This window comes from Narcine bancroftii, chromosome 11 (assembly GCF_036971445.1).
Source record: "Narcine bancroftii isolate sNarBan1 chromosome 11, sNarBan1.hap1, whole genome shotgun sequence".
NCBI lineage: Eukaryota > Metazoa > Chordata > Chondrichthyes > Torpediniformes > Narcinidae > Narcine > Narcine bancroftii.
In genome coordinates, this window is record NC_091479.1 from 104439427 (window position 1) to 104452375 (window position 12949).

Consider the following 12949-nt stretch of genomic DNA (forward strand, 5'->3'; position numbering starts at 1 on the left):
ACTCTTAACATTAATTAAGACATTGAACATTGCAGCAAAGAGCAGGCCCTTAAGCCCATGATGGCAGAGCTGAATAGGATACTCAAATTAAACTAAATTGCTCCTGCCTGGACAAGATCTATATTCTTGTGTTCTAGATAAACACTATAGGACGGCACGGTTGGCATAGCAGTTGGTGCTAGCGATCGGGACTGGGGTTTGAATCCCGTGCTGTCTGTAAGGAGTTTGTTCTCCCCGTGTCTATGTGGGTTTATTCCAGGGGCTCCAGTTTCTTCTCACCCTTCAAAATGTGCATTTAAGCTGCAGCACCCGGGTAGCTCTCCTGGGACCCAGGTGCGATTAGAGGGGCAAAGGAGCTTCCAGCACCTTTTAAACTGAGGGGGGATAGCCCCAGTAAATCGCCAACCCGGCGATTTAAGGGGGATCCTGCCTCTGTGATGACACAGTATGTGATACGTCACACAAACTAATCTTACCCGCCCCCTATCCCCCTCTCCCCACCCCCACCCCGATTACCTCAGACACTTCAGCCAGCGTAACTATTAACTGGGTTCCCTGACTACTTCTGAGGTAGAACAGGGACTCTTGGTTGTGAGAAGGTTGCTAACCAGGCAAATTTTCAAGGCAGCTTGAAAGCACCTAAAGTGTACTGGGGTTATTAATTGGGCAGCACAGACTCAAGGGCTGAAATGGCTCATTCTATTGCTGTTTAAAAAAAACATCTTCACATCCCACATATCTTGAAACACCCACTGCCCATCTTCCATGCATAACCTTTACCATTTTTATCTTGGGTGAAAAGACTGTCAACCTTATCAATGCTCAACTTCCATCAAGTTAAGCATCCTGCACCTCCCATATTCCTAAGAAAACCAGTTTCATCCTCATTATCAGAAATAAAGAGCAGGACAACTAAGCATTTCAAACCAAATTTATGAATGACGTCCCTATTGTGTACCTACTTAGTGCATGTCTTAATGTGGCTTTTTGTCTTGTACCTGTGCAGACAACTTTGCGGTTGAATAGCACTCCTAGGGAATTAATTTTGAAGTAGAATTGTTATTGTTTCTTCCTGCTTCTATTTCAGTTGATTTCACTAAAGCGAAAACTTTTCCCAAGAAGACGAATGTACATGAATATTGCTCCTGATCGAAGCAGTGTTTAGGAGAACTGACAGAAAACTTCAGCTGTTCACGTACAGCCACAAATGTCCAAAGTGTTTAAGGGCAGCACGAATTAAATAACAGCTGGAATATGAACAGGAACAAAGGAAAGAAACCTGCTATCACTCAAGGGGTCAGGCAACTCCAAAAAGTGAGTGTCTTTATTGTTTGGTTTTCGGAATGGCATTTCAGTCCACTACAAAAAAGATTGAAAGCACGGAAAAATATTACGAGAGCCCAATACGAGGATAGGAAATTTCTACTGCAAAGAAACTTGGTGGAATTGTCACTACAGAAGTCCTTAAAGTGCCATTCTGTGAAAGATGCACCAATGTATTTGCAGAGGTGGCGTTGTCCTATCCAGTCTGACACTACTTAAATAGGATTTCATTTCTCTCAGTAATATATTGTAAAATAAGATGATCATGGTGTTGCTTTGATTCTTTGTGATGTATGAACTTTATATCACTATGGGAGAATCAGTTAATCTATTCAGTGGCTACATGGCGGTACTTGTATTCTATGTAAAATACACGAGTTAATGCTTCCCAAAAGTATAAATGTTTTACCTCTGGTACCCACATTGCAGTTCTGTACGGAAGTGCCTGTCTTGCTTGATACAGGTCACAGTGGCGTTAAAGTTTATTTATTCTGGAGAAGCTGTTGGAATGCATGGATAGGGTAAAGATAAATTTTGTGTTTCTGTATGTTGAAGGTGAAGGCAGAGTTTGAGGTTTCATCTCTAATGAAATGTAAGTAAATGTGAAATTGTTAACCTTTTAGGTCATTAATTTGAAAATAAAATTTTGGCAGCAAGATATAGACCACTGTTTAAAATACAAATACCGGTCTTTCACCACTCAGCAGGCTTGTAAACCAGGAATAGCTTGGCAGATCGTCAGTATTCATTTTCAATACTTGAAACAGACACATCAAAACTACTGCCGATTTAAAACCACTGAAGCTCCTCGGCTGTTCAGCGTCACATGGGTATTTTTAGCAGTGATGTCTTTTCATGGACTGACTGTGACAGTTGTCAGTGCTTTTCACATTTGATATCGTTTGATTCAATTCCAACACCGAGCCACAGGCCAGACTCTGGATGGGACCACGAAGATGGGCATATTTTGACTAATGATTATTGCTGAATATATACCAACGGATATTCTAGCAATAAAGCAGTGTATAAAGATTGATGTTGATTCAGTGCATAAGTTGATGCAAGAAGCATTACGCTGCCATAACTGGTCCTACCTGGGATCCTGACGTCGCCGCTCCAGCCTGGTAGGCAAAGGTTCCTGCTCCCGCCACGAATGCGATGTCGCCACTACTGCCGCCGGAAGCATGATGTCACCGCTCCAGCTCCCTGGGCCATTGCTGTTCCTGACTGGCAGGCCAAGATTTTTTTTTTTAACTTTAATTTACAGCTTTGTAATTTGTGATTGGAATTTTTTTTAAAAAATTGGGTTGTTACTGGGAGGCCCTGACAGCCCAAAATGTTGGAGTTGACTTGTATGCCGAGATGCGGTAATTAAAAATGTAACACCTTTGTTCCATACATATTGGATTTATGGATCTGCTGTTAGTGACTGTAGAAATGTATACTCTGCCGATGCAAAACGAGAAGTTACTTACTCAGTACCTGTACACGAGATCAGATCATACACTTGAGGGTGGACGTACATGCTACCACCATGATCATGTGGTCTGATACAATCAAAATGGCTCAAATCAGAGTATATTCTTCCAAAAATAAAGCAACAATTCAATTTTAAAGGTTTCGTTTGCAGATGTCTCTGGTGTGTTCCCTTCAACTTCCTCCATTCTTACAGACCTCAGGTTTCTTTTCCTCCACACTTGAATTTCTGGCTGAACCTGATCACCTCTCCTCCATTTTTTTGGAATGCTTTCAGCCACTTTGGCCCTCACTCTGTTATAGTCAGACAATGTGGAATCAGGTCCTTCAGCCCAACTTGCCCATGCTGACCAAACTAGTCCCTCCTAACTGTGTTTGCCCCAGTTCCCCCTATATCCATCCTATCCATATATCTGTCCAAATGTTTCTTAAACATTGCAATAATTCCTGCCTCAGCTAACTCATCTATCTGGCTACTTGTTCTTTACTTTTTAAAAAAAAAGTTACCCCTCAGGTTCCTATTAAATCTCTCCCTTACCTAAAACCTATGTCCTCTGGTTCAAAATTCTCCCACTCCACCCCTGCCCACATTGTGCTCATACCTCGATGTAGGGCTCAAGCCTGAAACGTTGGCTATGTATTTTATCTTTGCTACATAAAGTATGATGACCTGCTGAGTTTCTCCAGCACTGAGTTTTTAAATTATCACAACAAACTTGGTAAAGGCAGAGGTTCGAGGCAGGAACTAATTGTTAAGGAGACTCGTGTGGATGAGTTGAAGATTTAGTTACTACTTATCCAATCTGGTGACTCAGTAATTAGAGGGGATCAGATGTGAAGTTGCAGTGGGAGAGGTCATAATAAGAACTGTAGAATATTAATATCTGTATTTAAGCAAAATAGGAAATTATGTCAAAGGAAATGAACTGTTTCACATCAAGTTACTTGGAAGTCAGATGGAACATTCCAGCACAGGGCAGGTCTTTTGGCCCATGACATTGTGCCAACCTATCTCATACAATCTAACCCTTCCCTACCTCACAGCCCAACCATCCATGTACCTACCTGAGTCTTTTAAATGTCCCTATGGTATCCGTCTCCACCACCACCACATCCACTGGCACCCATCACTCTGTGGGGGGGGGGGGGGGGAAAGCTACCTCTGACATTTCCCCTAAACTTACCTTGAACAGATATCCTCTGATGCTGGCCGTCCCAATTTATCGACTCCCCTCATAACCCTATACACCTTTATTAAGTCGTCTCTCACTTTCTGTGACTCCAAGGAGAAAAGCTCACTCAACCTTTCTTCAAAAGAGGAAGGAGTCGCATGACGGAGTAGTGGCCGGTCGGGGAAAACCAGCCCTCTCCAGAAAATACAACATTCAATAAAGAAATAAAAGAAAGTTGCAGAGAAGAGAAAGAAAATGGCACCTAAGAGGGAAAAAGTAAAACCAACCGGAAAAGAACTTACCTACACGAAGGAACAGGGAGCCGTGATGGAGAAGACTGCCCGATCCCCGAGGTTGGTGCCGGCCCTGTGGAGTCGCGACCCCCCCGACCGGTGGACTGCAAAAATGGCTCTCTGAGCCAAACAAAAGTGCACAACTGCGCAATCTAAGGTAAAGGAAAACACCGATGGGGGGGTTCAACCAAGGAGCGGGCAACCACGGCGCGACCAGCTGAGGGACGCCCGACACCAGGGCTCTCAGCTGGAGGAGGAGGAAAGCGGCAGGAGAGGGAGTGATGTACCAGGTGAGATAGAAAGTCAACGGGGTGAACGGCAAGAGGAGCAGCAGCAGGAGGCCTGACAGATGAGCACCCCAGGAGGGGAGGATCAACAACAAGAGGCCAAGCAACTCATCAAGAAAATCAGAAGAGACACAGGTACAGACACAAGAAGAGGAAAAAGACGACCAAGATCTTCACAGAGAAATAGAAGGTAAAACAGTTATGGACAGAATATAGATAAAGCTTTTTTGAAGAACAAATGAGAGCATTAAAAGAATGGTTGTCATTAGAATTTAGTGCAATTAAAAGAAAAATGAAAAGAACAGAAGATAAAATGCAAAGATTAGAACTGGTCATGACAGAAATAGGGAAAAGAGTAGAAAATGTGGAAGAATGAGAAACAGCTGTAGAAATGGAAGTAAACGACTTGAGGAAAATTGGAAGAAAGTGACAAAAATAAATTAAAGAGGCACAAGAGTTGTTGGCTCAGAAAATTGATATGTTGGAAAATTATAGTAGGCGAAACAACAAAAATAGTGGGCCTAAAGGAAGATGAAGAAGGAACAGACATGAAGGAATTTATAAAAGAATAGATCCCAAAGGTCCTGGGAACGACAGAAATACGGGAAGGAATGGAAATAGAAAGGGCACACAGCACATTAGCTCCGAAACCACAGACACATCAAAAACCAAGATCCATCTTAGTAAAATTTTTGAGATGTACGACAAGAGAAAATATACTGGAGCGGGCAAGGAATAAAATTAGAGAATACAAAAGTCAGAAAATCTTCTTTTACCCAGACACGTTTTGAACTCTTAAAGAAGACGAAGGAGTTTACTACAGCAAAATTGATCCTATGGAAAAAAGGTTATAAATTCATGTTAAGACATCCAGCTGTGCTTAAAATATTTATACCCGGGGAGCAAAACAGACTGTTCTCGGATCCGGAGGAAGCACAAGAATTTGCAGAGCGTTTACAGGACATAAGGAGAGATGAAGAGATGTAACAAGAATGAATAACGGTGATAAAGTATATAAAAAGATGTAAAAACAATGTATATGTAAAGAAGGGAAAGAGAAGGAAGGAAGTAAGGGGGAAAAAAGGGAGAACTTTGTTGTTATAAGTGTAAAAAAAATGTTCCTAAAAAAAGTGTTTTCGGGGGGGGGGGTGGGGTTGGGGGGGAGAGAATAACCGTCACTGTGAAATCAGTTGATGCTTGCGAGCAGGATCACAATCTAAATGGAAAGGGGAGTTGTGGCTGCCCGGAAAGGGATAAGGGGCAACTCAGAGAGGGGGGAAATATTTGGGGTTAAGGTAATATTGGATGTGGAAGTTGTTGGAGTATTTTATGTTTTAAATGTGTTGTCATACATTGAGTTTAAAAAGGGAAAACTGAGAGATGAAAATGGGGAAAAGAGGGATGGTGGTGGTGAGGAAGCAGAAATGAGGTGTAAACAGGATATAAGATGGCCACGTTGAACTATGTCTATCTTTTTTCTTCTTTGGCTTGGCTTCGCGGACGAAGATTTATGGAGGGGGTAAAAAGTCCACGTCAGCTGCAGGCTCGTTTGTGGCTGACAAGTCCGATGCGGGACAGGCAGACACGATTGCAGCGGTTGCAAGGGAAAATTGGTTGGTTGGGGTTGGGTGTTGGGTTTTTCCTCCTTTGCCTTTTGTCAGTGAGGTGGGCTCTGCGGTCTTCTTCAAAGGAGGTTGCTGCCCGCCAAACTGTGAGGCGCCAAGATGCACGGTTTGAGGCGTTATCAGCCCACTGGCGGTGGTCAATGTGGCAGGCACCAAGAGATTTCTTTAGGCAGTCCTTGTACCTTTTCTTTGGTGCACCTCTGTCACGGTGGCCAGTGGAGAGCTCGCCATATAACACGATCTTGGGAAGGCGATGGTCCTCCATTCTGGAGACGTGACCCATCCAGCGCAGCTGGATCTTCAGCAGCGTGGACTCGATGCTGTCGACCTCTGCCATCTCGAGTACTTCGACGTTAGGGGTGTAAGCGCTCCAATGGATGTTGAGGATGGAGCGGAGACAACGCTGGTGGAAGCGTTCTAGGAGCCGTAGGTGGTGCCGGTAGAGGACCCATGATTCGGAGCCGAACAGGAGTGTGGGTATGACAACGGCTCTGTATACGCTTATCTTTGTGAGGTTTTTCAGTTGGTTGTTTTTCCAGACTCTTTTGTGTAGTCTTCCAAAGGCGCTATTTGCCTATGTCTATAAACATTAATGGAATACATAGCCAAATTAAAAGGAAGAAGCTATTAAATTTACTGAAAAAAGAAAAAAATAGATATAGCATTTGTGCAGGAAACGCATCTAACTGAAGTGGAACATAACAAACTAAAGAGAGACTGGGTCGGGCACGTAGCGGCAGTATCATATAATTCAAAAGCTAGAGGTGTAGTTATATTAGTTAACAAAAATGTACCCATCAAAATAATAGATCCAGCAGGGAGGTATGTAATGATAAAGTGTCAGATATATTCAGAATTTTGGAATTTGATCAATATATATGCACCTAATGAAGAGAATCAAAAGTTTATGCAAGATATTTTTTTGAAGATTGTAGGTACACAAGGAAATATATTGATAGGAGGGGATTTTAACCTTAATTTGGATCCAATGTTGGATAAAACTGGACAAAAGACAAGTAAAAAGAATAAAGTGGCCAAATTTATGGTTAAATCAATGCAGGAAATGAAACTTATGGATATATGGAGGAGGCAACACCCGAGAGAGAAGGAATTTTCATATTATTCGAGTAGGCATAGAACATACTCAAGGATTGATATGTTTCTGTTGTCGGCCCATATTCAAGGGAGAGTTAGGAACACGGAATATACAGCTAGATTACCCCTGATCATTCACCCCAGTTATTAACAATAGAACTAGAGGACATCCCACCAAGAACATATAGATAGAGGTTAAACTCCATGATACTTAAAAGGCAGGAAGTTAGAGTTTATTGAATGCCAAATTAAAACATATTTTGAAATAAACATGGAATCAGTGAAAGACAAATTTATATTATGGGACGCAATGAAAGCCTTCATTAGAGGGCAGATAATAAGTTATGTAACCAAGATGAAAAAGGACTACAATCGGGAAATAGAGCAGTTGGAAAGGCAGATAGTAAGTACAGAAAAGGAACTAGTAAAAAGGAAAGGAGAGAATTGGCAACAAAAAAATAAAATATGAAACATTACAAGTACAAGGTGGAGAAGAATATAATGAAAATAAAGCAGAAGTATTACGAGCTAGGAGAAAAAGATGCACAAAATATTAGCCTGGCAACTTAAAACAGAACAAGCTAAAAGAACTGTATTGGCATCAAGGAAAAAGGACAAACAAATTACATATAACCCAACAGAGATTAATGAGAACTTTAAGGAATTTTATGAACAGTTATTCCAAACTGAGAATGAGGGAAAAAGAGGATAAAATAGAAGAGTTTTTAAGCTAAAATTGAACTGCTAAAATTCCAAGAAGAGGAACAAAACAAACTGATAAAATCATTTGAAATAGAGGAAGTACAAGATATATTAAAAAAGCTGCCTAACAATAAAACGCCTGGAGAGGATGGATTCTTAGTAGAATTCTATAAAGCATTTAAAGAGTTATTAATTCCTCCTCTCCTGGAAGTAATGAACCAGATAGAAGAAACACAAAACTTGCCAGATTCATGTAAGACAGCAATAATTACAGTAATACCAAAGATGGGGAAGGATCCACTAACACCAGCATCTCTACTGAATTCAGATTATAAGATAATAGCAAAATTATTAGCACACAGATTGGCCGATTGTGTACCAAAAATAGTAAAACAAGATCAAACTGGATTTATTAAGAAAAGACGAACAGTGGATAATGTCTGTAAACTTATTAATCTAATTCATGCAGTTCAAGGAAATAAGAGGCCAACAGTGGCTGTTGCTTTAGACGCAGAAAAAGCCTTTGACAGAGTAGAAAGGAATTATTTATTTAAAGTATTACAGAGGTTCAATCTACCAGAAAAATATATTAATTGGATTAAAGCATTATATAATGGACCATTGGCGAAGGTAACAGTAAATGAATATTAGTGTTCGCTTTAGCAATAGAACCATTGGCAGAACTGACAAGAACAGAAAATAAAATAAAAGGGATAAAAATAAAGGAGGAGTATAAAATCAGTTTATTTGCAGATGACATCATACTATACATAACAGAACCAGAAATATCAATAAAAGAACTACATAAGAAATTAAAGGAATATGGAGAAAAATTCGTATATACATCTACTGCCAATCCCTCCTCAAAAAACTCAAGTGTTGGTAAGGCATGACGTTCCCTTCACAAATATGGGAAGGTTGCAACGCTGGAGAGACAGTGAACAGCAGAATCCGGAGGAGGAAGATTATGGATCTTTATTTGGTGCCTAACCGGAGGTATTTATAAATTGCACTCTGATCAACAGTAATTCTGATTACAAGGAATTCTCTGCACATGTAACAAACATGGAAGAACATAGTGAATAGTCAGAGATAGAGCATATATAATACATGCCAATACTTCAATACTATTCACTCTCCGCACATTTCTGTCACAGAGGGTGGAAGGTGTGTGGAACAGGCTGCCAGAGTATTATTGCAACGTTTAAGACACCTTTGGGTGGGTACATGGGTAGGATGGGTTTAGAGGGAAATGGGCCAAACACGGGCAGATGAAACGAGTGTGGGTGGGACAGTTTGGTCAGCCTTGAGAAGTTGGGGTGAAGGGCCTGTCCTCACGATGCACAACTCTACAACCTCTCCCAAATTTTATGCCCCCCCCCCCCCCAAATGGCTAATTAACCCATTGACCTGGATGTAGGAAGAAAATGGAGACCTCCAGGGTAAACCAACGCAGATCACAGAAAGAATGTGCAAACTCTGCACAAGGAGGTTCTACTGCAACTTTGCAGGGTACTGGTGAAGCCACATTTGGAGAACTGCGTGCAGTTCTGGTCTACTCACTTGAGGAAGGATGTACTGGCTTTGGAGGGGGTGCAGAGGAGATTCACCAGGTTGATTCCAGGGATGAAGGGGTTGGCCTATGAGGAGAGATTGAGTCGTCTGGGGCTGAACTTGCTGGAATTTAGAAGATTGAGAAGGGATCTTATAGAAACATAAAATTATGAAAGCCATGTATAAGATGGAGGTAGGCAAGTTGTTCCCATTGGTGGGAGAGACCAGACTAGGGGACAAGATTCAAGGTAGTAGATTTAGGACAGAGATGAGGAGGAACTGGTTTTCCAAGAGAGGGGTGAATCTGTGGAAATTGCTGCCCATTGAAGCAATGGAGGTGACCTCAGTAAATAGATTTAAGACAAGGTTGGATGGATTTTTACATAGGGAATGAAGGGATATGTGGAAAAGGCAAGTCAGTGGAGATGAGCCGATCACCAGATTAGGCATGATCTCATTGAATGACTGAGCAGGCTCGATGGGTCAGATGGCCGCCTCCTGCTCCTATTTCTCATGTTCTTATGTTCAGACAGCGTCAGAAATCATGAATGAACATGTGAGCCGGAGGCTTTATCTGCTGCACTGCCATATTGCCCCGTGACAGATAGAATAAACAATGCAACCTTTTTCAGTGGGATGTCATGAATTTGGAAACGAGTTGGTTACTGCACAGAGCAAGAGAATGGGCAGCAGAGTAGGGTTTGGCCTCTGCTGAGGGGGCATGGGCAGCCCTCACAAGCCCAGCCACTCCTGAACCCAGAGCCTGGCTAGGCCAGGGCCCTTCAGGACCCAATCACTGTGGTCTGGGTCTGGTGCCCTGATCAGAAAGGCAGGGCATTACTGAACCCAGTGGGTTTCAGGAAAAACCCAACAGTGTCCCGGCCTATTTTGCTAACAGCAGCGATTTACTTTGGATTCAATGAATGAATGGAATTTAATTTCACCGGCTGCCACACTGGGGATTTGAACCCTTGTATTCAGAGACAAAACCTCCAGAAAACGGTCCACTACTTCACCCCCGAAATTCTCAATGTGCTCACAGAACAAAGTCATCAACTGGACCAACATAGGAATTATTTTTAAAATTAAAACATCTACTTTAATTATGGTACCCAACCCACCAATGACTGTCACGGTCTTGTGAAGATCAGGAACTCTCCAGGTTTTCTTTCTGAATGAAGTGTGTACGTCTGCTCCAGGTATGTCGCCAGTATTCCCCACTTCAGGAGGTGGTGAAGGCTGGTGATCCTCTTCACCCCTTGTCCTGCAGGGAGCCAGGTGCTGGAATGAACACCTAGGCAACAAATTACAGTCAATGTATTAAAGTCACTGCTGCTGTCCAACCAATTCCAGTTGCCCCAGATAGATGCAAGAATTCATGCAAACCATTCTTAGCACCCACATCGAGAAGAATGTCGTGTTCAGAAGGTGCAACAAATCAAAGTTCAGATCTTTTACTGAAATCCACCAGAGAAGTGTCACAGGCAGCTTTAGAATTGCAAGATCAAATAGAAATCTGATAATCAAAAGGAACATGGAGATAGGTTAGTTTTGATTTTAATGATTTGAACAGAGCCAAAGGATACAACATCTGCTCAGAAACGTGAAAATATTTCACCCACCCATGTGCAGAAACTGATCGCCCCCTCCCCCCACGCAGAAAACATGGCAGCACGTACAATCCGCACAGCATGGAGATCAAACCACACGAATGGTAGAATTGTGCTGCCCCATTGCTTGGAATGAAAACCCCAGGACAAGGACCAGGGGTCAACCATCCCGGACTTTTGAGCTTGCCCCGCCCCTCAGTGAGAACACAGCTGATCTGGCCGTGGACTCCACTCGACTCATCCTCCTGTTCCCCATAACCCTCTCAACTCCTTGTTATTCATAATTTTGTACCTTAAATGCAATTAATGAGGGAGTCTCTACTGTTCCCCCAGGCAGAGAATTCCACAGATTCACCACTCTCTGGGAGAAGCAGTTTCTCATCCATCTTAAATCTTAGGGTTTGTCTTGCCTGCCAGTGGAAACAACCTCTTTGCTTTTACCTTATTTCTTCAATAATGTTGTTTCCATGATTTCCCCCACCCCCAACATCCTTCTGAGCTCCAAAAAGTCTAAATCTATACTCTCCTCATAGGCTAACCCCAGCCAATCTCTGGAATTGACCTGGTGAACCCCATCTGCACCGACTTCAAAGCCAGTACATCCTTCCTCAAGTAAGGAGGCCAGATGACATATAGTGTGGCCTTACTACTATCCTGAACAGCTGCAACAGTACCTCCCTGCTCAGAGATTTAAATAAAAGATCAAAAAAGGATATTTGTCTATTTTAGGCACCAATGATCTGAATTTTTAAAGAGGTCAAGGAATAGGAATCCATTTTGCCCAATGTTTCATTCAACTGTTCAATAAGATCAATGCCGTGAACTACTTCACGATCGGCCGTTCCGCATTCCCTTATCATTGCTATATTTATGCTCTGTTTACATCTGACTTCACAGTTGGAATGCTTTTCAGGGACTTGCATCTCCTGCAGCCCTAAAACCCCCGAGATTTATTCTGGTGATCACTCTCCCTTCAGCGGTCAAGGCCTCAAGCCTTCAAAGTCAGCATCTCCCCCTCTCTGTCTCTTCCCCCCCGCCCCCAACTCTCTGCCAATCCCCCCCTTTCTCTGTCTCCCCTCCCCCTTTCACTGTCACACACATTGCTATTTTTGATTTGATCTCACTTCTGTAAAAGCATTATGAAAATAGAAAAGGAATCATTTGAGAAATGTTTTTAAAATGGACGCTTGGAATCAAACTCAACTCTGAATACGTCCATCACCAGTAATAAAATTCCTAGCGACCTTGGCCTCCATTTTAACAGGTGGTGATGGGGGAGCTTGGGAGGACCAATGGCTGAGGACCAAGCAGGTGAGAGAATGGTTCTCAGGTGGTTAGACAGAGTTGGAGGATGACTCCCTTTGCAGGCCGTCTAGCACAGGCAATGTTGACACCACTGCCTTGCTTGGCTGCAGGTTTGCAGATATTTAGACATACAGCATGGTAATGGCCTTCGAGCCTGTACCGCCCAAATCCCCCAATTAACCTACAACCCCTGCTACATTTTGAAGGGTGAGCGGAAACTGGAAGCACGCGGAGGAATCCACACAGACAGAGAAAATGTACAAACTCATTGCAGAGAGCTTTTGAAAGAAATTGGAGCCTCCTTGCAAGGAAGGTGGTTTGTATCTGCACATTGAGAACACCAGGCGTTAACACAGTACGCAGCAGGGTCCCCTGATAGGCGGCAGGGAGAGATGTTACAGAGACAGCTTGGCACAATTTCCCCTCCTTCTCCACAGCCTGACAGGCAGGCAAATAAAGCCACAAGCCAAAAGCTGCTGGAAGGAACACTGACAATGTTCAGCAGGC

The 12949-nt window shown here is 42.6% G+C and overlaps 2 protein-coding genes across 9 annotated transcripts in view; one reads left to right on the plus strand and one right to left on the minus strand.

The window, feature by feature from the left end:
* Positions 1 to 2939, plus strand: part of gnptab (N-acetylglucosamine-1-phosphate transferase subunits alpha and beta) — a 69309-nt gene extending 66370 nt beyond the window's left edge. For all 6 annotated transcript variants that reach the window (XM_069904413.1, XM_069904417.1, XM_069904419.1 and 3 more), the window contains one exon: positions 1088 to 2939. In XM_069904413.1, the coding sequence (XP_069760514.1) occupies positions 1088 to 1165 (78 nt within the window). In that variant the 3' untranslated portion in view covers positions 1166 to 2939. The remainder of the gene's footprint in view (positions 1 to 1087) is intronic.
* Positions 2940 to 8698: 5759 nt separating this feature from the next.
* chpt1 (choline phosphotransferase 1) overlaps positions 8699 to 12949 on the minus strand; it is a 43652-nt gene continuing 39401 nt past the window's right edge. For 2 of the 3 annotated variants that reach the window (XM_069904426.1, XM_069904424.1), the window contains one exon: positions 8699 to 10821. In XM_069904426.1, coding sequence (XP_069760527.1) covers positions 10780 to 10821 — 42 coding nt within the window. In that variant the 3' untranslated portion in view covers positions 8699 to 10779. Of the gene's footprint in view, positions 10822 to 11016; positions 11044 to 12949 lie in introns of those variants that run through there. The other variant, XM_069904425.1, reaches the window with a different exon arrangement.